Source organism: Prionailurus viverrinus, unplaced genomic scaffold (assembly GCF_022837055.1).
Source record: "Prionailurus viverrinus isolate Anna unplaced genomic scaffold, UM_Priviv_1.0 scaffold_49, whole genome shotgun sequence".
Taxonomy (NCBI): Eukaryota; Metazoa; Chordata; class Mammalia; order Carnivora; family Felidae; genus Prionailurus; species Prionailurus viverrinus.
Window position 1 is genome coordinate 1,354,415 of NW_025927612.1, and position 24,920 is coordinate 1,379,334.

At 59.9% G+C, this 24,920-nt stretch overlaps 3 protein-coding genes across 3 annotated transcripts; all 3 read left to right on the plus strand.

Annotated features, from left to right (window-relative positions):
• Positions 1-1,375: 1,375 nt before the first annotated feature.
• ATP6AP1 (ATPase H+ transporting accessory protein 1) lies at positions 1,376-9,319 on the plus strand. The gene is made up of 10 exons (XM_047847661.1): positions 1,376-1,568; positions 1,804-1,930; positions 4,322-4,396; positions 4,675-4,868; positions 5,373-5,413; positions 6,481-6,566; positions 7,005-7,243; positions 7,869-7,916; positions 8,009-8,240; positions 8,463-9,319. Exons 1-10 carry the CDS (start codon positions 1,426-1,428, stop codon positions 8,670-8,672), a joined length of 1,395 nt encoding a protein of 464 aa, XP_047703617.1. The 5' UTR covers positions 1,376-1,425; the 3' UTR covers positions 8,673-9,319.
• A 588-nt stretch (positions 9,320-9,907) lies between these two features.
• GDI1 (GDP dissociation inhibitor 1) lies at positions 9,908-15,960 on the plus strand. Its single transcript, XM_047847672.1, has 11 exons — positions 9,908-10,068; positions 11,297-11,404; positions 11,544-11,643; positions 11,790-11,924; positions 12,387-12,585; positions 12,853-12,984; positions 13,572-13,671; positions 14,062-14,233; positions 14,532-14,676; positions 14,814-14,868; positions 14,951-15,960. Exons 1-11 carry the CDS (start codon positions 10,024-10,026, stop codon positions 15,101-15,103), a joined length of 1,344 nt encoding a protein of 447 aa, XP_047703628.1. The 5' UTR covers positions 9,908-10,023; the 3' UTR covers positions 15,104-15,960.
• A 763-nt stretch (positions 15,961-16,723) lies between these two features.
• Positions 16,724-23,405, plus strand: FAM50A (family with sequence similarity 50 member A). The gene is made up of 13 exons (XM_047847712.1): positions 16,724-16,947; positions 18,158-18,242; positions 18,351-18,450; positions 18,638-18,783; positions 21,212-21,288; positions 21,401-21,467; positions 21,609-21,670; positions 21,980-22,056; positions 22,439-22,493; positions 22,685-22,733; positions 22,833-22,903; positions 22,987-23,097; positions 23,227-23,405. The coding sequence occupies exons 1-13, from the start codon at positions 16,837-16,839 to the stop codon at positions 23,233-23,235; spliced, it is 1,020 nt and encodes a 339-aa protein (XP_047703668.1). The 5' UTR covers positions 16,724-16,836; the 3' UTR covers positions 23,236-23,405.
• The last annotated feature ends 1,515 nt before the right edge of the window (positions 23,406-24,920 follow it).

A 24,920-nucleotide genomic window follows, 5' to 3' on the forward strand; every position in this document is an offset into this window, starting at 1 on the left:
CTGGAGGTTCCAAGTCCAAAATCAAGGTACAGGCAGGTCCATGCTCCCTCTGAAAGCCCTAGGGAGGAAACCTTCCTGCCTTTTCCAGCTTGTGGCCAGTCCAGGGGTTCCTTGGCTTACGGCTGTAACACTCTAATCTGTCTCCATTGTCACGTGGCCTTCTTCCCTGTGTGTCTGTCTCTGTGTCCAAATTTTCCTCTTCTTATAAAGATACCAGTCATTGGATTTAGAGCCCACATGAATCCACCATGACCTTATCTTGATCACATTTGCAAAGATCCTATTTCCAAATAAGGTCACGTTACAAGTTCATCGGATGAACATGAATTTCAAGGGGTCACCATTACATCCAGTACATACAGCAAGGTCAAAAAAAGCTTACAATGCCCACCTGTAGATCCACCCCTAGGTTGTGCCATTAACGTTTTACCACTGTTGGCTTTATCACAAACCTATCTCTGTAGCCACACTTCCCTACATTTTATTTTTGGTGCATTTCAAACTAAGTTGCAGCCATCATTTCATTTCCTCCTAAATAAATCGGTGTACATATCCCTAACGGGACTTCACTGATTACAGCTACCAGGTTTTTTTGTCCGCTTGTTTCTAATAGTCACCAGTCTGAGAAACCGAACATGGCACAGAAAAAGATAATAAAAGTCTTCCAATTCGTTTTAGGCGGTGTCTCCCATCTTCTGACTCTAGCTGTCACTCTGTCTCTTTCCTCTCTTTAAAGGAAACTTCGAGAAAAGACAACGACCGTGTCTCCTTCCTCCCATTGACATCGCTCTTGCCAAAGTTTCCAGTTGTTGCTAAGTCCAAGAAACAGTTTTCTATCCTCATCTTACCTGCTTCCTGGCAGCAGTTAACTCTGACATTGTTCAGCTTGGTGTCCTTGAAACCACGCTTCTCCCTGGGTTTTCCCCTCCTCCTGGATACTCCTCCGATCTCTTCTGGACCCCCCTACTCCCTGCCCATTTTAAGTGCTGGGGTTCCTCTGGACGTTATCCGGGGCCCTCTTCTCTCCTCATCTGTCTCAAGCAGAATCCATCTGCAGGAAAAGAAAGCACTCTTGCAATTTTAAGCGGAAGGAATATTAAAACCGAGAGACGCGAAGCCCTGCCTGTGAAGACCTACCAAGCGTAGCCGTCCCAGCCCCGCCCTAACTCGCGGTGGGAACCAGGAGCCTGCCGAGCTCGGGTGCTGCCTCCTTTCCCACTTGGAGCGTGCGCACCCGGAGACACGCCCAGCCAATCAGTGAACAGGAGTGGCCGTGAGTGGCATGATCTTTGTCCAATCGTCTGCGGTCCTGGGGAGCGGGCCTACTCGCGAGCCAATGGCGGCGGGGGGCGGAGCTCAGGGGGGGTGACGGTCACCTGATCTGCAGCGGCGGTGGCGGCCGAGGCAGCGGAGGCCGAGGCTGTGATGGCGGCGACCGCAGCGGCTCGGCTTCAGGCGGGGACGCGGCAGGCCCCAGCGCTCTGGCAGATGCGGTGGCTACTGCTGGTGCTGGTGGCGGTGGCAGAGGCGGAGCAGCAGGTGCCGCTGGTGCTGTGGTCGAGTGACCGGTGAGCGTGGCGGGCCGGGCCGGCGCAGGCTGTGCTGCGCGCCGCGGCGGCTGAGGTGCCCTCGCCCGTCTCCGGGGCTGTCCTCACGAGCGGTGGCCGAGTGGGGCAGAGGGGGACTGTCCAGCCAGATCAGAGCTCGGGGCCCCACGCATCAAGATGGGAGCCCGTGAGCTTCAGATCCTAAGTCATGCGCCCCCACCCCCCCCTTGACAGCACCTCTTCTGTCCCCTGCCAGGGACTTGTGGGGTCCTGCGGCCAACACCCACGAGGGCCACATCACCAGCGACATGCAGCTCTCCACCTACTTAGACCCCGCCCTGGAGCTGGGCCCCCGGAATGTGCTGCTGTTCCTCCAGGACAAGGTGCGCCCGCCCCACCTCTCTCTCCCTCAGTTGTCAGGAAGAAGTCAGCCCCCCCCCCCCCCCCCGCCCCCGGACACCGAGGCCCATTCCCCAAGGGAGGCTTCAGTGACCTTGTGCCAACTGTAGGGACGTGGGACTCCTCTCTTGGGAAGAAGACCTGCAGGAGAAGGTTCAGTGGGAAGGACGGGGGCCCTGAAATGGCACTGCTTCGATTGGGTGAAGCAGGGGGTCAGAGGGCAGATGTCTTCTGAGTACCAAGTACTTACCTGAGCTACTCTGTGTGGTGGGGATTATTGACCCTGTTTACAGATGACAAGACTTCTGTCCAAGGATGGCAATGGCAAATGACACAGCTGATGGGTGACAGAGTTGTGATCCTAACTTTAATGATCATAATTGAGATGATCGAAAATGATCACTTATTGACTGCTTCGTAGGCACTGTGCTAAGCTGATGTCATTTTCTTGGTTTTACTGCCAGGGAAACTGAGGTTGGTAGAGGTGTGACAATTGGCTGGTGGTCCGTAGCTTATGCGCACCACAGTTGGTTCCTGTCTGAGTCTGCCAGAGGACCCCCCCCACCACGGCTTGTGCTCTAGCACACAGTTTTCCCTCCCATGCAGGTTTCTCTGCCTCCAAAGCAGGCAGATGGACCATAAGAAGATTCTAGGGCAGTGGAGACTTGGTATTTGGGAGGTTACCAAGCCTCTGCTTATTCCTTCCTTGGTGGCGGCCTGTGTGGCTCATTCCCCTTGTGGTCTCCCCCTGTTGCCCTGTGGGAAGACAGTGATGGCCATGCTGGCCCGTAGTCCTGTCAGGAGGTGGTAAATAATGTAGTTAGACTGCAACTCAGTTCTAGTTCTACTACTTGCCAGACTCTGGACGTGCGAGAGAATCAGAGAATGCCCGTTTCCTTATCTGTAAAATGAAGACACCACCTCTGTCAGAGGGCTGTGAGGAGCAACTCTTATAATCTATGTAAAACAGCTCCCTGCGGTCCCCTTATGGCATTCACACGTTCATTCATTTGCCAAACGTGGACTGCCTAGTATGTACCAGGTATTAAGTGTTGGGGACAGAGCAGTGAGCAGAATAACCCAAGCCTCTACCTGGCAGAAGCTGACGTTCTTGTGAGGGCAACAGGTTAATGCTGAATTGGTGTATGATATAATGTCAGTGCTGTAGTTTTCAGAGAAGGAAGCAGGCCAAGGGGAAAGAATGACTGGTGATGCTGTTTAAGGGTGATCAGGCAAGGGCTCCCTGACAATATCCGAGCAGATACCTAAATGGAGGGAGGGACAGAGCCATGTGGGTATGGGTGGGAGGGCTTCCTGGCAGAGGGAACAACAGGTGCAAAGGCCCTGGGCCAGGAGTGCTCTCCGTGAGCCCAGAAAGAGCTGGTGTGGCTCAAGTGGAGTGTCGTGAGGGAGAGAAGGGGGTAGGACATGGTCAGCCAGGTAGCCAGGACATGAGGGGGAAAGGCTTGCTGTAGTTCTAAAGGTGGCGGGAAGCTTTGGGGCAATTTGGGGGCAATTTTGAGCGAAGACTATCGGGAGGACACAGTGGTGGTTACTGGGCTTTCAGAATGAGAGCCCAGGCGGCCAAACAGGGTCAGGATCCCAGCCCAGAAGAGAGAGGAGGCTGGGCAAGTGTGTGTACTAAACAGAACGAGGTTAGAGAAACTGATTAAGATCGCCTCTGGGCCTAACTGGGAAAAGCCAGAGGAAGCTGGGAGTTGGGGTAGAGGGGCAGGAGTTGAAGGACATCTGTAGGTTGGAGAGGAATAGGGAGGGGTCAGGGTTACTGTGTCCGGAGAGCTCAGAAGACTCAGAAGACTTCGGCCTTCTTAAGCGCATTCCATCGTCTTCACCTCTCTCCTCCCACCAAAACGAGGCAGGGAAGGAGGTCCTTGCCCTTGTCTGAGAAGGGTCCCGGTCCAGACCGGACATAGGCGGCGTTATAGCCGTTGCGACTGAATGCAGCTTCTCGTTTTCTCTGACTTCCGCCCTGGGGATGGGGGGCGCTGCAGTAAATGCTCCTCGCTGCCCCCTACCCCTCTCCCAGCTTCCCCATTCCGTACCCAGTTCCTCATCCGAAGGTAGGTGGCTGACTCTTAATCCTGAGGTTACCACAAGTCAGCTGCCCACAGATTTCCTCCCAACCCCGTGACCACCACCCATGTTTTCTCATCCTGCCAGGAGGGTGCCAAACGAAAAAAAAAAGAACCTTCCTTTCCCCCACTCCCTATCCCCAAGCGTGCCTTTGTTCAGTCTTTTGACCAGACCATAGCTGGCTCTAAATGAGATTTGGCTGGCCCCGCAAACGCACACGGAAGCTGTGTGCCCCTTCCCTGGCCCCACCTTCGGAGGCATCCTCTCTGCTTCTCTCCTAGCTGAGCATTGAGGACTTCACAGCATATGGTGGCGTGTTTGGAAACAAGCAGGATAGCGCCTTTTCGAACCTGGAGGTAAGCGTCCCCTCCCAGCCAGGGGCCACAGGGGCTGTCCAGCACTCTCCCCCACAGCACAGGAAAAACCGTCCCCTTAGGAACCAGACATGCAAGCTTGGGGGTAGAAAAGCCTGAGGTGTCGGGGGCCGGGAATGTGGGGTGTTTTCTTTCTGACCCCGGATAAGATGCCGGTGTGGGTGTGCCTTGCTAAAGAGGGCTGCCGCAGAGGTTTGGGGGCTGGCACGGGCCCACTGGTCCCTTGCTGACTTGTCCTTTTGCCTCCCCCCGGCCCCCAGAATGCCCTGGATCTGGCTCCTTCCTCTCTGGTGCTTCCTGCCGTCGATTGGTATGCGGTCAGCACTCTGACCACTTACCTGCAGGAGAAGCTTGGGGCCAGCCCCCTGCATGTGGACTTGGCCACCCTGCGGGAGCTGAGACTCAATGCCAGCCTCCCAGCCTTGCTGCTCATCCGCCTGCCGTACACAGCCAGGTGTGTCCTAGCCCCGGGGCCCAGAGAGCAGCGAAGCTCTTGGCCAAAACATCAGTCCTCCTGTTCAGTACCTTGAAGCCCTATCAGAAGGTGCCTCATATGTCCAGAAGAGGCGGGAAGGGCCTCTGGTCGGTTGTGACTCAGGAGTTAGCGCCTGCCCCTGAGTGAGGCCCTCTAGAGACGAGGCAGATCTGGGCCCTGCTGGTGGCAGCTAGCTCCCTTGGCCAGGACACATTCACGGAGCAGCCGGCGGGGCCTCGCCCGGGTCTGTGAAGCTGGAGGAGAGGGGCAAGGGCAGGGCCACGCAGTGAGCGAAGGTGCGGGGGGAGGAGTGACCATGGCTTCCAGAGCCCCCGGCTGGAGTGTGCGGGGTGAATGGGACTAGTAGGGGAGGATGGTGGCATGGGGTGGAGGACACACTGGCGGAGTAGGGGGCAGGTGTCCCCAGGCGGTGGGGAGCTGTTGGCATTGCAGGGGCTCAAACGCTCTGCTTCTCTTCCACAGCTCAGGTCTGATGGCGCCGAGGGAAGTCCTCACGGGCAATGGTGAGTGGGCTCAGGGAGGGCATGCGTTTGCCAGCCTCATTCAGCCCATGGCTGCAGAGAGCTGGCTCCAAGTTCCCCAGGCCCTCTTCATTCCCAGGGTGCCCCCCCCCCCCACTTCTCAGAATGATTGGCGGCTGAGCAGAGAAATGCGGCCCCCAGTCCTCACCCCTCTTCAGCCAGCTCGAGGTGTTGGGACATCTAGGGGCCTTCTGTGTGGGGGGGCCCGTGGAGTCCGTCTCCACTCCAGAAGCGTGAATCCTAGAGTTTTGGGTTTAACAGACCGGAAGTGTTTCAAAAAACAGTTCTGAGGACTTCCCTTTTGCTATGAAGGATGATCGTTCCCCCCAAAAGGTCATTGAAAATGTCTAAGTGAACCTGGAGTTTTCTATATCTCTGTCTTTTCTTATTTATTTATCTATTTATTTATTATTTTAATGTTTATTTAGTCTTGAGAGACAGACAGAGCGTGAGCAGGGGAGGACAGAGAGAGAGACACACACACACAGAATCCGAAGCAGGCTCCAGGCTCTGAGCTGTCAGCACAGAGCCCGACGTGGGGCTCGAATTCACAGACCACGAGATCATGACCTGAGCCGAAGTCGGACACTTAACCGCCTGATCCACCCAGGCGCCCCTTTTCTCATTTAATTTAGTTAGGGCTTGGCATTAGAGAGCCAACTGCTGAGGCCGTAGGTGTCCCCGGGGGAGGCTGGGGGTGCGTGGGATAAGAAGCAGCTGCTCTTAGGGACCCGTGAGGGACCCTGAAAACGTGAGTGAAGGGTGATAGGAGCCAGCTCTGTGAGGATCTCGGTGTCCCACCACACAGGGTGTGTCAGTTGCCAGGGGTGGGAGGCTTCACAGTGCAGACATCTGGTGGTCCCCACCCCAACACGGTAATCCCACTGGATGTCGTCAAGAGAGGCTGCTCACATGGCACATGGAAGGGCACAGCCCCGTCTCCATTGTCTTCTGCTGCGGGACTGGCAGCCGGCTTCTGGCAGGTGTTGGGGTGTTACCGTAAGTAGCTATCTGCGACCTGGTTCTCTGCTCTCCCCCTCGCTCCTCAGATGAGGTCATCGGGCAGGTGCTGAGCACACTCAAATCCGAAGACGTCCCGTACACCGCGGCCCTCACGGCGGTCCGCCCTTCCCGGGTACGTAGTGTGTGCTTCTGCAGGGGCCCTGGAAGCCGGGGGCAGAGGCAAGTGCTGAGTGGGCCTAGGTGTGTGGCTCCGAGGGGAATGCCCTGGGGGGGCCGGTTTCTTCCCTGGGCCTATGTGGGGGGACAGGGATGAACCAGAAAGTGACGCTTTCTCTTTCCAGGCTGCAGCCTTCCATCTGGCCCAGTGGGCCTCACAGGCTGGCATATTTGGACAGTATGTCCAAGTGTTCCTAATCTGGAGGGACTAGGAAGATCACAGGGGCTTAGGGGTCCGCCCGGGAAGAGCTTCCTGGAGGAAGGGCCTCCGAGTATGACCAGTGCAACTGCAGATACTAGAGAGGGTGCCCAGCGGGGACAATGAGGAAGGCCACTTGATTCTGGGCCATGCTCTCAGCTCCACTGAGACGAGGCTTGTGGGTTGTTTGTACAGGTGGCCCGTGATGTAGCCATGGTGACTGGGGGGCTAGGTCGCCAGCTGCTGCAAAAACAGACAGCGTCAGCTGTGGTCCATCCCCCTGTGAGTTACAATGACACCGCCCCCCGGATCCTGTTTTGGGCCCAAAACTTCTCGGTGGCATACGGGAACCACTGGGAGGACCTGACCTCCCTCACCTTTGGGGTTCAGGATCTTAACCTCACTGGCTCCTTCTGGAATGACTCCGTTGCCAGGTAAGGGCAGAGTTCCTGTCACTGCAGGTGGGTGCATGTGTATGTTGGGGGGGAGGTTCCCTGTGGGAAGCAGGTGAGATTGTGGGGTGGGGCACGTGGAGGGCTCTTGGAGTGGGGCTTGCTCAGAGTTTTGCCTCTCCATGCCTTCTAGTCCTTGCCCAGAACCTTGGTTGTTAACACTTCCCAATCACCAGGGAACCTGACACTTCCCCACACCCCCTTCGCCTTAAACAGCCTCAAGGTGACTGCCCGAGGGTGTATACCAGGCCTGAGTTAGTTCTAGGGCTTCTGTACCCTCGCTGCGTGGCTGGAGAGACCACCTTTATCCCCAAAGCCCAATCCGGGCATCTCAGCAACCCCGAGGGGACCTGAAAGGAGGGGCAGTAGGCTCAGGGAAACCAGAGGAAGGTGCTTTTAGCTGGAGGTGGGGGACCTGGGTGCTGGTTTCTGACCTAGATGTGACAGGGCCTTAGTTTCCCCATTTGTCAGGTTGGGACACTGCCTCTTCAGGTGCTGTGAGTACCCGGGGCAGCATAGGTAGAGTGGACTTGAGGAACTTGCTCTACTGCTGGATGTTAAAGGCCCCCCAGAGCCTGACAACTCCCCTCTTACTCTGGCCCCGCAGGCTTTCGCTGACCTACGAACAACTCTTTGGTACCACCGTGACATTCAGGTGAGTCCGAGGGGCAGTTGACGTGTAGGCAGGCTGGCGTGGCTCCGGCCTTCCCGGCTGCCTGACGAATCCCCGGACGGCCTCTCCCTCAGGTTTATTCTGGCCAACCGCTTCTACCCGGTGTCTGCCCGCCACTGGTTTACCATGGAGCGCCTTGAAATCCACAGCAACGGCTCTGTCACCTACTTCAACGCCTCCCAGGTCACAGGGCCTAGCATCTACTCCTTTCATTGCGAGTACGTCAGCTGTCTGGGCAAGAACGGCGACCTCCTCGTGCCCCGCGTGCGGCCCTCTCTCTGGCAGATGACCCTTCAGCACTTCCAGGTAGGGAGCGCGGGGCCCGGGCTGTGGGGAGCAGCGTACCTGGGGGAGGCGGGTGGGCAGCGGAGGCCTGATGGCTCCCGGCATCTCTGGGCCTGGGCTTGGCCGCGTAGGTGAGGGTCCTGTGCCCACAGTGCTGCCATTCTGTGGGATCTGGACCAACCCACTAACTTGGGACCCCCGGTCCTCACGTGGGGCCACATGGTCCTTTCTGTCCCCTCCCAGATCCAAGCCTTCAACGTGACAGGCGAGGAGTTCTCCTATGCCAGTGACTGCGCCGGCTTCTTCTCCCCGGGCATCTGGATGGGGCTGCTCACTTCCCTGTTCATGCTGTTCATCTTTACCTATGGCTTACACATGATCCTCAGCCTCAAGACCATGGACCGCTTTGACGACCACAAGGGCCCCACCATCTCTTTGACCCAGATTGTGTGACCCCGTGCCCGTGGGGGGTTGCAGGCACGATGGTGTCCAGGTTGTTGCTTTCCCACCTCGAGGCACGCTGGACCAAAGGGCTTCCCCTCTTCCTACCATAGCATGAACCCCCCAGTTCCCCTCGGCCTGTCTTGTTACCCGTTCAACACGCTGAGGGGCTCTCCACCCTCCATCTACCAGCAAGGTGTACATAGTTCTTCGTAGATAGGAGACAGATCTCCCAGGTCCAGTCATTGTAGGGGGAGAGGACATGAGTTCTGGGACCCCCTCTTCCCCCTTATTTATTCTCATCTCTCCACCTTCACCCTTTGCTGTTTATAGTGCTTTTGTGTATCAAATGCTCCCTCCCCAGACTTTACAGGGCTCCCTGCAGCAGCTAGAATCTGAAGGTTCCCTGAGTTTGGGGCGGTGTGGAAGTACTATTTAATTGTCCTGCTTGGCTGGTGTCATTGTCTTTTGGTGATGTTGTGCTAATAATAAGCAGTACACTGGGGTTTATTTCTGTGGCCTGAGAAGGAAGAGACCTCCACAGCAGCTGGGTTGGGTGTAATCATTGGTTTTCTGGCATGTACCCGCCAGGAGTGCCTGGCAGGAGCCTGGGGTTCTGGGTGGTTTCCTTCCTAATAAAATAAAGACAGGTTGCCATGCTTAGGCCTCTTGTCACTCATTTCTGCACCGGGCACGAGGGGATGCGCTTGGCTGAGGGCTGCAGGAGGAGGCGCCCGGATGTAGCTGTAACGGAGTCAGGCCAAAGGGAAGGCCGGAGGGTCTTCAGCAAGCCCTTAACCGGCGAGGGTACGGAGGGGCTGAGGCTCGCGGGCGGGGAGGGCGGGGCGGTCCGTGCCTGTGGGGGCGGGGAGGGGGGGGAGAGACCGTCGTGACAATAGCTGCCTTCGCGTCCCGAGGGGGCCGCCCCCGGCTGCCGCAGCGGCGCGCGCCCGCCGCACCCAGCCTCCTGGGGGGCGGGGCGGGCGGCCGGGTCGCGCGCGGCTCCCGCGCACGAATCCCTCGCGGGCCGCAGCACCGGCCGCCGGCCGCCCCGCCCGCCCCGCCCCTCTCCTTTCCCCTCAGGGCTCTCGGCGAGCGACGCCGCCCGCGGAACCGCGCTCGTGCTGCCTCCCGGACCCCGGCCGCCCTCCTGGGAGGCGAGCCAGGGAGGCGGTGGCCCCAGCTGGCGCGGCGGCACGCGGGGAGGGGCTGGGACTCTTTGACGCGGCGGAGGGGTCAAGCGGCGTCGACTGCCGCCATCTTTGGTCCAGTGCGGCGGCGGTGGCGGCGGCGGCGGCGGTGGCGGCGAGGACTGTGCTGAAGGAGGAGGAGGAGCGACGGGCGCTGGCAGCGAGGCCTGACCATGGACGAGGAATACGACGTGATCGTGCTGGGGACCGGCCTCACCGTAAGTGCGGTCTCAGGCGCCCGGGGTCCCGTATCGTCTCGTCCTTCCTGCGGCGCTGCCGCCCCCGACCGCCGACCCCATCTTCCCGTCATTGCTGTCCGAGGCGCTCGGGTCCCCAAAAAGACCGCCCCATGCCCACCCCACCACCGTCCGCGACATCGTCTTTCTCCACCCCCCGTCGCCCGGTCTGCAAGAAGCGGCCCTCTACCTAGCCGCCCCCTCGAATCCCGGGCTCGACCTCCGATCCCCCCCTTCCTCTGTATCCAGGCCTCCTGGGCCAGAAGATGCACCCCCCACTCGGCCGGAGTCCCCCCTCCCCGCCGTGCCCCCGACCCCGCCCACCAGGCCCCCAGCCATCATCCGCACCCCTCGCCCACACAGCATCCCTCCCACATCTTGTGCTAATTCTGGTGCGGGTGAAGTACAAGGTCCCTGGGTAAGGGGGCCTCACCGGGGCGGGCCCTCATCCTGCGTTCCTGGCTTCTCAATGCGGCCCGGGGGCCCAGGGAATGTTCCAGAAGGAACAGCATTGGGGCCAGGGAGCACATTCCCGCTACCCTACCACGGTTTCCCATGGAGATTCCAGGCTGAGGAGTATTTGCAGCCTTTGTCCTTGGCCTGGTGACAGAAACGAGTGAGGGTGTTTATCTTCCCTCTTCCCCCAGACCCTGTTGGACTGCTCCCCTGGAGAGGCTCCTCTTTCTCAGTCAGGGTGTAGAAGCCCCTCCTGTGGCTGGGCACACACACACAGGGTCAGCCGCTCCTGTCCTTTGAGGAAAGAGCAGCCCAGGGTGGGGCCTGAGATTGCAGGCCGGTGTCGAGCCTCTCTTCACTTCCCTTTCTGGTGCCCTTCGTTGTTCAGCTGGATCTCCTCTGAGGCTCATTGTGGGCTTTCTGCCTTTTAGCGTGGTCCTACGTAGATAGATGGCTTTCTTGTCATGGCCAAGACCATCCCTGTGTTTGCTGGGCACTCTTTCTCTGGACACCATCCTTATTTCTGTTTCCTTGTTCAACTCTGCTCAGCAAAGTTGTAAAAGGGACTGTGGTCAGATGAAGCTGTCACCCCGGCTTTTAGGGGAGCCAGCCAGCCAGGGGTGGAAGGAGCTTCCGCTGGAGCAGGGTCTCTGTAGGTTTGCTCTCCCGTCAGGTTTAGGGTGGGGAACAAATCAGGGCGGCTGTTGGGAATGTGGGCAGAGGGAAATGCAGCAAGTGTTGCCCCCTTCTCCAGGAATGTATCCTGTCCGGCATCATGTCCGTGAACGGGAAGAAAGTGCTGCACATGGACAGGAACCCCTACTATGGGGGAGAGAGCTCCTCCATCACGCCCCTGGAGGAGGTGAGGCTCCTGGGCCCAGGCCCATCCCCCGTTGCCCTTTCACAGAAGCTGCCTGAGCAGCTCCATAGATTCTCTGGGAAAGGGGGGCAGGGACCAGACGGGGTGGTCCTTGAGGCGCCTCTCTTTCTCCTGTTTGCAGCTGTATAAGCGTTTTCAGTTGCTGGAGGGGCCCCCCGAGGCCATGGGCAGGGGCCGAGACTGGAACGTCGACCTGATCCCCAAGTTCCTCATGGCCAATGGTGAGAGGGATGAAAAGAGGTGTCGTGGGAGGTGATGAGGACGGCTGAAGAGGGGCAGGCTCCGGAGGAGGGGTGGCCGTACCAGCTAGGGAGCTTCGGGAGGGGGGAAGCTGTGCCAATGTTGTTTCTTCCCCACCGCCCCACAGGGCAGCTGGTAAAGATGCTGCTGTATACAGAGGTGACGCGCTACCTGGACTTCAAGGTGGTGGAAGGCAGCTTTGTCTACAAGGGGGGAAAGATCTATAAAGTGCCATCCACTGAGACCGAAGCCTTGGCTTCCAGTGAGTACAGGTTCCCTGGGCCAGAGAATTATGGCGAGGGGCAGAGCAGGGCGCCCAAGGTCACATTCCCCACGCACTGCCAGAAGCCCCTTGGTCTGGCCGCCTTCAACTGCCCTGAGCCTCACAGCGGAGGCCAGGAGGGAAGTCCACACGCAGAACGGATGTGTGGATGGTTGCTCCTTCTGGAAAGACTTCAGCCTCTTGACCGGGGCTCCACGTGTCCCGTGAAACATCCCCAAGTGTTGGAGCTGGGAGGATCTGTAGAGTCTGTCCAGCCCAATCCTCTCTTTGTACAGATGGGGAAACTGAGACCAAGAAGGGCAAAGGGGCTCATGTAAGCTTACACGGTGGTCGTCAGCAAAGCTTGGCTGGGAGCTAGGGCACCTGCTTTCTTAGCCCGCCTGCTGGGAAGGAGGGCTTCACGTTCTGTGGGGTACAGGCTTCTCGCATCTGCCTCCACAGATCTGATGGGCATGTTTGAGAAACGGCGTTTCCGCAAATTCCTGGTGTTTGTAGCAAACTTTGATGAGAACGACCCCAAGACCTTCGAGGGTGTCGACCCCCAGAGCACCAGCATGCGCGACGTCTACCGGAAGTTTGACCTGGGCCAGGACGTCATCGACTTCACTGGCCATGCCCTGGCGCTCTACCGCACTGATGAGTGAGAGGAAGCTGGCGTGGCAGACCCCCTCGTCTGGCTGCACCCTGCCCTCCCCACTCCTGCACGCTGCTCCCTCCATCCGCCCTGCACGTTTCTCGTAGTCAGCCACATGTTCACCTGTCAGCTTTTTTGTTCTTTTTGCGCATTTATTTGACCCGGAGCCTTCCCCAGGCCGTAGACGGTGGTGGGGAGGCTGGGCTGGTGCTTGGGTGGGGGTGAGCTGGGGTGCTGCTGTTGGAGCTTCTTCTCTTGACCCCATCCTCCCAGTTACCTGGACCAGCCCTGTCTCGAGACCATCAACCGCATCAAGTTGTACAGTGAGTCCCTGGCTCGGTACGGAAAGAGTCCTTATTTATATCCGCTCTACGGCCTCGGTGAGCTGCCCCAGGGCTTTGCAAGGTGAGGTGGGTTTTTTCTGTTGGCAGTACTAAGTAGGACCAAGAACGGAAATGGCCTTGAGGATCTTTGTGGCATTCGTGCCTTCCCATCGTGGTCTAGTGTGCTTTATACTGCACGTGCTCGGGTGCTGGGGCGGGGGGCGGTGTGCCACAGCAGGGCGTGGAGGTACAGGGTTGAAGGACCAGGGCTTCACCAACAGGGCCTGCCTGGCTCCCAGCCACTTCAGGCGGCACCACGGCTGGGCCTGGGGCCTTGGAACCTCAAGTCGGAGGGCTTCCCCAGAGCCCTTTGTTCTGCTCCCCAGACCATTCCCTTGAGGAGCCATGCCCTTAGGCTTCTCTCACGGTAGCCCTTTGCAGAGTGGTTTGGGTGGAAACCGGAGAGGAAGGAGTACTCCGAATTCAGTCCTGAGTCCGTGGCAGTGACAGAGGTGGGAAGAACCACCAGGTCTACTGAACTCTGCCTGCCTAGGGCAGCCTTCTTTGTACCCCAGGACTGGTTTGGAGGCGGGGAGTGGACAGCACAGGGGCACCAGTCCCTGTTTTCTCCTGGGAAGGAGACTCCCACCATCACTCTCCCCACCACAGGTTGAGTGCCATCTATGGGGGGACATATATGCTGAACAAACCCGTGGATGACATCATCATGGAGAATGGCAAGGTGGTGGGTGTGAAGTCTGAGGGAGAGGTAAGCCTTCTCCGTGGTGCAAGGATGGCGGTCTGGGTGGGGCTTGGCCTTCTCCTTAGAGGCTCTCTCCCCGGTGACTCGGCCTCTGCTGGGTCTCTCCGTGGGTCCCCTTGGGCTGCGGACCAGGGCTCCGGAAGGAGTCCACATAGCCACTTCTGTTGGTGAGAGGTAGCTCTCAGACCCGCTTGCCGTGTCAGGGGTCCAGGGAGTGTTCCCCATCACAGGGTCTGGGTAAAAGGTGTTTCCCAGCGCTGCATTCGGGGGCCAACCTCCCCGAGGTACAAGATGAAGCTGTACCGCTCAGAGGAGCACAGTGCCAGCCCTCGCTGTGGACTCAACCCCACGACCACCTAGGGGAGTGTTTGGATAGGCCTTCCGGTGTTTTCACAGGTGGCCCGCTGCAAGCAGCTGATCTGTGACCCCAGCTACATTCCAGACCGGGTGCGGAAAGCCGGCCAGGTTATCCGCATCATCTGTATCCTTAGCCACCCCATCAAGAACACCAATGATGCCAACTCCTGCCAAATCATCATCCCCCAGAACCAAGTTAACAGGAAGTCAGGTAGGCTAAGCCCCACGTGACTTCCTCTAGTGTGTTCTCTTTGGGGTGGCTCTGCCTCTCCCCGTAATTCTTGGAGCTCTCTGCCTGATCCCTCCATGGAAGGATGGGGACCCGCATAGCAGGCCCTGTGACTTGGGGCCCTAGGGATTGGGTGGCTTGGGCTGTGCTCTGTGAGGGTGGCAGTCTGGATGCTGCCTGCTGTGCCGGACTGGGGAGGAGTGGGCAGGCAGGCCCGAATCGAGCCCAGCTTCCAGGGGCCCTCTGTGCCCGTGTTAACGGAGCCCCTTCTTGCGGGCAGACATCTACGTGTGCATGATCTCCTACGCACACAACGTGGCCGCGCAGGGCAAGTACATCGCCATTGCCAGCACCACGGTGGAGACTGCAGAGCCGGAAAAGGAGGTTGAGCCTGCCCTGGAGCTGCTGGAGCCCATTGACCAGAAGTGAGGGGCTGGGGGGCTGGGGCCGAGGCTGGCGGGGGGGGGAGGAAGGGAGCCGAGGAGCTGGGGGAGGGGTGCAGAGGCCACGGGGAGTAAGGCTTGTCGCGAGGTCTCCTCCCTCCCCTCTGTGTACCCCTCAGGTTTGTGGCCATCAGTGACTTATATGAGCCCATTGACGATGGTTCCGAGAGCCAGGTAAGCAGGCTGTCTTGGCCCCAGCTCCTAGCTGCCTACCCAGGGCCCCTGCCCAGCTCACCCTGGCTCTGGGTGTTTTCAGGTGTTCTGTTCCTGTTCCTATGATGCCACTACACACTTCGAGACAACCTGCAATGACATCAAAGACATCTACAAGCGCATGGCAGGCTCCGCTTTTGACTTTGAGAACATGAAGCGCAAACAGAATGACGTTTTTGGAGAAGCTGACCAGTGATTGATGCCCCTCCCCCACAGCCTAGCCCTTGGTGCCCTCTCCCCTGACCTGAGTCGGTTTTCCTCCAGGGCTGGGGAGATGGGCGTGGCTGGGCACCCCTGTTTCCAGCATTCTCTGCTTCCCCCACCACATTCTACATTCCTGTCACCCACCTCATTGATTCACTGACCAAATCCTTAACCTTAGTGATGGTTTGGGAGACGGGGGGTTGGATAGCATCCTCTTTCTTGGCCCTTCCTTATTCTGGGAAAAGAGGGTTCTTTCCCTTGTGTGTGTCTCTTCCCCCTCCACTCCTAATTCTTCTGCTCTGTTTGGGAAGAACGTGGAGGAAAAGCTGACTTCTGTCCCCACTGCTCTTACCCCTACTTGTAGTGGCCTTTGGAGATGCCCCCTGCCTCCCCCCACCAGCTCTCTTGCGTGTTGGAGAGAAGGGGCCCTCCCAGCACAAAGTTGCATTCCGCCCCCCCCCCGCCCGCCCCGCCCTCGTTAATTTATTCTAATTTATTAACTTCGGCCCCCCTGATTTGGGAAGGGAGCAGAGTGCCTCTGCCCGCAGCCTTCTGGTGTGGCCTGGGAGGGGGGAGGGCTTGCGTGCAGCCCGGTTGGAGGTTGATCTTGCTATTTTTGTTGCTAGTTTTGTGTTTGTGTTCTCTGGCATTTGCCGAGAGAGAAAAGAAATGTGAGCAAAGCAGAAGGAGGTGGGAAAATGGATCCAAACCCCAGTGCGCCCTGCCCCAGCCCACAACCTTTCCCTTAGTGGTGGGAAACCCTTATCCTGCAAAGTGAATGTGTCCCCTTCCCCGACCTCTAGTGTATTTCACAGAAAACCTCTCAATAAAACTGTGTTGAAACCCGAACCCAGGTCTTTCGCTTTATTTCCAAAAAACGGGTGCTGGTGGGGCCTCTGCTCCTGGGGCTGTTTTGTTGTAGCAGTTCAGACTCTGGCTTAGTTTTGCTCCGGATGGGAGTGAAAGGGTACTTTCTTCATCAGGGAATTAGCTGCTAAACCAAAAGGGCCCGTCCGGAGGAAATTGGTCACACCGGCTTACCCAAGGCCACCCAGCGAATTGGTGCTGGCACCAGGACTGCAGTCCCTTAGGGTCAGTGGGGGGGGGGGGGGGGGGAGGGGAGGAGAGGGAGAAAGGAGTCCGGCATGGGGTGGGGGGTGGAAGTAGAGGAAGTGGAGAGGGCAGGGTCCCTGTCTCCAGGTCAAGGAGGAGGACACCCAGGCCCAGCTTCATGGCCTGGGTTAAAACAGGAGACTGGGGCCCAGTCTTGGGTGGGGGTGGGGGGTCAAAATCGAAGCTGTGGGAACCGGGGTGGCCTCAGGGAGGCAGCAAGGGCGCGGGGCAGCGGTGTGGGTCTGGCCTTGGGCTGGCCTCAGCATTAAGGAAGAGGAGGGTCTGGGGGCCCAGGCTTGAGGTCAGCTGGCTGAAGCAAGACGGGGGACCCAGCCTCGGGCCAGGGGGTAACGTCATCAAAGGGATGACAGGGAATCTAGGAAGCGAGCGACTGGGGTCCAGCCTCCGGAGGCCGGCGGGAAGGGGCGGGGCGGCCGGCGGGGCGGGGCGGGGCGACTGCGCGTCCCCTGGTGCCTGACGTCACCGCGCGGGCGTCAGCTGACTGCACGGCCGCCGCCGTCCCGGCAGCCTCTGAGACTCCAGCAGGCCGCTGTCGTCGTCGTCGCCGCCGCCGCCGCCGCCGCCGCCGCCGCCGCCGCCGCCGCCGCCGCCATGGCTCAGTACAAGGGCGCCGCGAGCGAGGCGGGCCGCGCCATGCACCTGATGAAGAAGCGGGAGAAGCAGCGCGAGCAGATGGAGCAGATGAAGCAACGGATCGCCGAGGTGCGGGCCCGGCCGGGGCCTCTTAGAGCACGCGCGCCGCCCGCCGCCCCGGCCCTCTGGGGCCCCGCGAGACCCTGGGCGGCGGATGCAGAGCGCAGGCGGCGAGCCGGAGCCGGCCCCTTGCTCCCGCACCTCCAGCAAAATGTAGAAACGATCTGGCGACAGTCTGCTCATCTGTAAAATGGGCCCAGGAGGCGGAAACGAGCTAGCTTGTGACAAGCTCCCAACAGGAGGGAGCTGTAGTCGTGGCTCCGTTGGTGGCATTAGGGCTCCCCTCGCGTACACAGAGCGTCCTCACCCTGGCCCCTCGGCCCTGAGAACGAGGCCTCTGCCCTGATCCCATGGATGCCAGGGAAGTCAGGCCCCACAGGCCGTGGCGCATCCACAGGCCACTGAGGCTCATTCCAGCGCCCTTTGCACCGTGACAGAGGCAGAGTCCAGCGTCCGGGGTGCTAGCGGTTCACTAAGGGCTTTAATGAGTGGTCGGTGGCGGCGGGCTGGCAGGAAAAAGGATTCCTCTGCTTGGGCCTTTTGGGGAGACTCGTCTGCAGAGCGGGGACCCGGGGTGAGAGGGGAGGGCAGGCTACGTTGGGTACTGTGGATGCCAGGCCCAGGGAGACAGCTGTGCGCCGGGGCCCGGCGTGGCCTCGATTCACGCTGGTGCCCAAGCCCTGCGGTCTTGGTGCGGGCTCTTCAGCCCGTGGAGTTGCATTTCTCTGCTGGCCACCTGCGTTGGAGGCCACCAGCCAGAGAACGACCTGTGTGGTACCGAGTGGGGTGGGGCTGGCCTGGAGCGAGGTCTCATGGGAAGCTGTTGGCAACATCTAGAGCCCCTTGGCCACTCTTCACTCTCCTGTCACCTCTCGGCTTGGGTCTCCAGACCTTCAGCTTAAAGGCTGGGTATGAAAAACACCCAAGGCAGGTAGGGCCTGTGACCCCAGGGCCACTGAGGGAACTCTGGTCCCCAGCAGGAGACATGGAGGGGCCAGATCGGCACACAGGTCGCAGGGAGCCACTTCATTTGGCTCCCTCAGCACTGGAAGGGCCCTTCATGGCCCTGTGGAACCTCCCATTGATCGAGGAAAGGGGACATGTCTTTCCCAGGGTCACATTATCGTGAGCCCAGCAGCAGATCTGGGGTTAGAGCCCAGCTCCCCGCTTTCCCGGTGGGGTGGGGGGGGCCCTCACTGCTGTCCTCCCTCTGCCACAGGAGAACATAATGAAATCTAACATCGACAAGAAGTTCTCTGCGCACTACGACGCCGTGGAGGCGGAGCTCAAGTCTAGCACCGTCGGTGAGCGAAGCGCACACACCCCCCCCACCCCCACCCCCGGATCCAGAGCCCTGCTGCTTCCCCGCACTGGGCCACCCACCCTTATCCTGGCCTCTCCTCACCTCGTAGGTCTCGTGACCCTGAATGACATGAAGGCCAAGCAAGAGGCGCTGGTGAAGGAGAGGGAGAAGCAGCTGGCCAAGAAAGAGCAGTCGAAGGAGCTGCAATTGTGGGTCCTGACATCTCAGCCGGCAGCCCCCCCTCCCCGCCCCGGCCCCAACGTACAGCTAGTGCTTGGGGGTGGGCCGGGCGCTTCCTGCCCCGTGAGAGTGGGCCTGCCTGTCTGCAGGCAGCTCTGGGCTAGGGAAGGGGCCTCAGGGTGGGGATGTCGCGCATGGTGTGCTGTGCCTTGGTAGGAAGCTGGAGAAGCTACGAGAGAAGGAGCGCAAGAAGGAGGCCAAGCGGAAGATCTCCAGCCTGTCCTTCACTCTGGAGGAAGAGGAGGAGGCAGGCGACGAGGATGAGGAGGTGGCTGTGTATGAGGAGGAGCTGGAGAGGGAAGGTAAGGCTGGCTCTGGGAAGCCAGGCCATAGCAGAAGAAGCATATCCGTTACCCCGTCTCGACGGCCTGCTCCGTCGTGGTCCTGAACCTCACACATCGGGTGGGAGAGAGAGCGGCCGTGGGGCTTGCCTCCAGGGGCAGAGTGAGTCAGGGCCCGGCGTGTGGCCGCTAGGCAGGGCTGTGGGCTCTTTGGTGCAAGACGCCGACGCTTGATCAGGAAGTCTTCAGAAGCTGCCCTTCGTAAGTGCCCATGAAGGATGGACCGAGGAGGGGAGAGGATGGCCTTGGGGCAGCCCAGCAGAACCTTCTGCGACGATGGAGTCGTTCGGCTCTGTGCTGCTAGCTGGCCACTGAGCACGTGGCTTGTGTAACTGACGCCGAGTGTCCGTTGTTTGATTCATTTCAGTGTAAATTGATACAGCCACAGACATTCAGGACCTCAGTAGAGGTCTCAGCCGAGGGACCAGGGGGTGGCAGGGACAACTCGGGAAGGCTGGGGAGCAAGGATGAAACCAGCATGGGGGGCCCATGTGCCACGTACCTGTTCTGAGCCAGCGCCGAGGCAGACAGATAGAGGCAGGGCGCCTTTCCTCTCCTTGGAGTTACATGGGTGAGCGCGCGCCCTCTGAAGGGCCCGGGTCCAGCCCAGGGCAGGGAGAGCGTCTCACGGTGGGAACAGGTGAGCCGGGCCTTTAGAGCGAGGGGACTTCCACGAGCAACCAGAGGTGAGGCGTGGAGGGATGTATTGCGTCCAGAATGAGTGTCGCCAGCAGCAGAGCCAGCGGGAACGGACACAGTTGAGGACGTGGCAGGGCTTCCCGGCGGGAGGGATCTGAGGCGGGGGATGGTACCTCACGGCGTTGTCGCGGCCCCGTATGGTGGCTTCAAGAGGACCGGCTGACGCGGTAAGGAGAGAGAGCCCGAGCCTCCTGGGTTTCCCTGTGTTCACGAGCCGCAGTCAAACATGCTGAAGAGAAACCAGTGAAGATAACTGCAGTCCCATTTAGTAATTTTGTTTGTTTATTTATTTATTTTGAGAGACAGAGATAGAGAGCAGGGGAGGGGCGAAGAGGTCGGGGGAGAGAGAGAATCCCAAGCAGACTCCGCGCCGCCAGCACGGAGCCTGACACGGGGCTTGAACCCACGAACCGTGAGATCATGACCTGAGCCAAAGTCAAGTGCCGGATACTCAACCGACTGAGCCCCCTGGGCGCCCCAGTGCGGTTTCGTAATATAAGTGTTGAGTAGCATTCGATACTGTGCATCGTCGCGGCAGGGAGCACTGTGGTGGACGGCGCGGATCTGGGGGGAGGCCGTGAAGTTCAGTGTGTGTCACTGGGGCTTTGTGAGCACTTCCTTCCCCACAGTGGTTTTGTTTGGGGGGCCCGGCGATGAGGCACTGGCGTGGGATTCTTCTCTGGGTGATGCTGACGTGCAGCCGGGCTCCGGAACCGTGCTCCTAGGAGCCTGTAAGACCCTTTCAGGGGGTCTGCGAGGTCAAAAACACTTCCATAAGCGCGGCAAAGCCTGCTCGGCCTTTTTATCCTCCTTCTCTCTTGAGCGTGTGGTGTGGAGCTTTGCAGAGGCCACGTGACATGTGATGATGTCATCACTCCAACAGCTAACAGAACGTGGGCTTTCCCATTTCCGGGTCTTCACTGTTTCTCAGGCTTAATTTCAAATTCGGTGACTACCCAGAGCTACGGCCCCCAGAGGCGAGAGCTCTCCGGGGTCCTCGGTAACTTGTAAGGAAGAGGGTTCGGGGTGCTGACACCAGCAAGTTGTAGTTCCTTCATGTCTGAATTAGGGAAACTGAGTCCCAGAGTCCAAGATGTTGACGAGCCTGGCCTGAGCCCTAGCGGGGCTTCTCCTTCCCTCTTCCCCTCCGGCCCCAGTGTTAGTCGTCGTGGGACTTTGGGCTTCAGTGTCCTTATCTGGGAACAAGGAGTGCCACACCCCTTCGGGGCCGTCGTGAGGGTTAGGTGATACATCAGGTGTGGGCCCATGATGAGCATGGCTCCCGGTGCGGAGCGGGTCCTCTGCAAGCATCCACCCTTCTGAGGATGCCCCGTCCCTCCGTACAGAGGGCCCTTTGCTCCCTCACACACCAGCACCGATGCCTGAGGTCCCCTGAGGCGCCTGAGGTCGCAGCTGATGGGATGTGAACACAGTCCCCGAACTCCTGTCCAGCTGCTGGCAGTGGAGAGCGAGGCGAAGGCCTGTTGGCAAAGGTGCTTTTTGGATCTCCATAGTGCTGTGGACCAGACAGTGCCGGCCACTGTGACTGGGAACCCACGGTGGTGCCACGGCGCTCCGGGGAGCCTCCAAGGAGGTGGTGTTTGAGCTGAGGCTGCAGAGACAGAGGGCCAGGGTGCCCTGGCAGTGGGGCCCGTCATGCAGCCGACTGCCCTGTTTCCTTTTGCTCCAGAGATCACTGCAAAGAAGAGGAAATTGGGGAAGAACCCAGATGTGGACACGAGCTTCCTGCCCGACCGAGACCGTGAGGTAAGAGTGGCCTGCTCCCTGGCTCGGGCAGGGGCTTTTTCTCAGGGAGTGGGGTCCTGCTCGCCCCCCAAACAGCCCTGGGCCCCCCTCCTTCATCCCCCTCCTCTCCCAGGAAGAGGAGAACCGGCTCCGGGAAGAGCTGCGGCAGGAGTGGGAGGCCAAGCAGGAGAAGATCAAGAGTGAGTGCCTGCCGCGTGGGGTGCTGGGGGTGGGCTGCCTCTCCTGCCGACAGTTGTCGGGGCAGAGGCCTCAGGTCCCAGGAACTTGCAGGGGGCAGGGACGTCTGCGTCTGGAGGCCAAAAGGCAATTCTGCTTTGTAGGTGAGGAGATCGAAATCACCTTCAGTTACTGGGATGGCTCCGGGCACCGGCGGACGGTCAAGGTGGGTGGTGGGGAGCACGCACAGCCCCCTCCCTGGGCCCCCCCAGGGCCCAGCCTCCCTCAGGTTCAGTGGGAAGGAGCTTTCAGTCCTGACTTCAGAATTTCACAGGCCCTTTCCTGTGGGAGGACCCCGGGGAGCCTGGAGGGGCAGGGAAAAGGGCCTGTCCCTCGTGGGGGGTAGCCTGGGGCTCCTAGGTCCCCGGCAGGGACCTCTGGGCCACTGCCTTCTTAAGAGCTCTTCTCCAGGCTTCTGTCTTGTGTTACCAACCCCTTGCTCTTGTGGATGCTCGTTCCCGGGCCGCTCCTCCAGATGAAAAAGGGCAACACTATGCAGCAATTCCTGCAGAAGGCCCTTGAAATCCTGCGCAAAGACTTCAGCGAGCTCAGGTGCGCGTGAGCTCAGGAGCACGCACAGCACGTGTGTATGCTTGCGCATCTGGAGCACAGGGTCCCAGGTGCCGGAGCCCCAAAGTCTGGCTGCTGCTCCTTGGGTGGGAAGGTGGCATTCTGGGCACTGTGTTCCTGAGCCAGAGGGTCAGGTTTCTTTTCCGTTCGTGTCACCGGGGACAGCTTAGGTGGGGGTATCTGTTTTGGTTCTTTAGCCCCGAGGCGTAGGGTGGTGGGTGCCCATCCTGGGCCCGCCAGACCTCGCAGCCTGCCACGAAGCATTCTGGGTTGCCACCGGGACCACTGCCTCCCAGCTCCGGTGCCGGGGTTTCCTTGGGTGGCTGCTCCCGGGCGCCCACAGCCTCGTGCTTTTCTCCCTCAGGTCAGCGGGGGTGGAGCAGCTCATGTACATCAAGGAGGACCTGATCATCCCCCATGTGAGGCCCTTCTCTTCCCTGCAGCTGGGGGCGGGGCGGCCGGGCGGGGCCGTGGACTGTGGGGTGCCTCGGGGCTTCTCGAGAGGGCACCTTGCTCCAGCCTGGCCCTCTCGCTCGGGCCGGCGGGTGGGCTGCGGGGGGGGTGGGGGGGTGGGGGTGGCTCGTCAACCACGGCTCTCTTGCCTTCGCAGCACCACAGCTTCTATGACTTCATTGTCACCAAGGCCCGAGGGAAGAGTGGTAAGTGTGCCCGGCCCGGCCCCCTGCCTTTGAGTTCTCTCCTGTGTGGCAGGGTGGCAGCGTGACCCTGACCTTGGGATGGCTGCTGCTTCCCTGCAGGGCCGCTCTTTAATTTCGACGTTCACGATGACGTGCGGCTGCTCAGTGACGCGACCGTGGAGAAGGATGAGGTGTGGAGGGGGAGGAAGAGCGGAGGGACGGGGTGCCCGCCCTCCCCCCCAGTAGCCTTGAACGGCCCTTCTCCCCGCCTCAGTCACACGCGGGCAAGGTGGTGCTGCGGAGCTGGTACGAAAAGAACAAGCACATCTTCCCTGCCAGCCGCTGGGAGCCCTACGACCCCGAGAAAAAGTGGGACAAGTACACGGTGAGCGGCACCGGGCGGGAAGGCTGGGCGGGGGTCGGGCTGTGCGGGCCATTAGAGGATGGAAGGCCAAGGCCTTCCGGCCCCTGCTCCGCTCCACCTCCCTCTTCTGTGCTCTTGTGCTCACACCAGATCCGGTGAATGTCGCCGCGCCTCCGGCCCCCTCTGCCCCCTTCCCGGGGCCTCCGGACTCCGGGCGCTGCCCCCCACTGTCCCGGTCCTGACGTGAAGGGCCGGCTGGCCCCTGCCCCTGCCGTCATCATTTACTGCCTTTGTCTTTTACAGTAAATAAACACGTGTCCGAGTCGGAACACCTCCGTTGTGTTTTGTTTTAAACATTTTCTGGAGGAAAATTCACCGTTTTGACCATTTGAAGGTGTCCAATTCAGGGGTATTTAGTCCATTCACAGTGTTGGGCAACCATCACCTCTGCCTACTTCCAGAACATTTCTGTCATCCCTCGAGGACACCCCGTGCCCATGCACAGTCCCTCCCCCAGTCCCTGGTACCCCCTTGTCTACTTTCTGTCCACATGGGTTTCCCTCTTCTGGAAGTTTCACATAAGTGGAATCATACAGTATTTCTGGCCTTTGTGTCTGGTGAGAAAGTGTGTATCTGGTGCAGGTGGGGGTGGGAAGGTGGAAGAGGAATGTGAGTCTGGGGGGGAGAAGGCGGCATCTGCAACCCACTGGGGCCTGGGCGGACCCAGCTGTCCTTGCGGCCAACCCGCACTCCCCAGGGCACCTACATGGCATTGTGGTTCCTTATTGTGGGTGGGAGGGGTGTCCCCCCTCAGGCGCGTGGGCCCCTCTGTGCCTCGTAGCTCCCCGCTCCACAGGGGACGTGACCGGCCTGTGGCTCCCAGCGCCCTCCGTCCCTACCAGGGCTCTGCAGACACCCCTTGGCCCCCTGGTGCCGCTCCCTTCCCGGCATCTCTTCCCGTCCTCACGTGGGAAGGCGGCCGTGGGTGCTGTTACATGTGGGCTCAGCCAGCCCTGCTTGCGCCGCCATCATGGTCCCAAGGGGACAAATCTGGTTTGGGGGTGGGTGCCCCTATTCCCCCCCCCCAACCTTGGCAGCCAGATCCCCCAGTTCCCCTTGGGTAAGCTGAGGCAGGCGGTCCCATTCCGGGAGGCTGAGGAAGGCAATCTGACCAGTCCCGGCTTCCATTCTTCCCCTTGCCTGAGGCAGAGCAGAGGGAACGGGGCGGCCCCGGGGCTGGTAGAGGGCATCCAGGCTCTGGGTCTGGCCCCGCCTCCTTGGCAGATGCACAGATCCGACCGGGGGGACTTCCCGGGGTACAGAGGCTCCTGTGCCCTCCTCCCACGGGCTGGGCCCCGAGTCCTGTTCGGATGCAACATGGGAGGGGGGGTCCTGGAGCAGAGCCATCTGGGGTCATTTGCAGGAGGGAGGAAGGCAGCCTGGGCCAGAGCACCTCGGGGCACAGCAGGGAGTGGGTGGCCAAGCCTGACCCTAGGTCCTGGACGTGGGGGACAAGTGTGAGGACGTCAATGGGGCCTTTTGTTTGGCACTGGGAACCCTGGACAGGGGATCGTCCGGCCTCTGCACCAAATCCTTCGTGCTGTCTCTGAAAAGGAAAGGGAGCCCCTGTTAGCCAGCTTACCCAATGGAAATGGTTTCCAAGGGAACTGCCTTCAGGGGGCCCATAGCTTCTGGAAAATAAACTCCTTGGGCCCAATCTTGGGTCCTGGCAGGAAAGGACCTGGAGGTTGGGTGGGGGTGGGTCAGGGAGGGAGTCTTTTGGGGGTCAGGATCGACGGGCCAGTGGGACTGTAAGGGAAGGAGACCCACTTCCTTATAGCCAA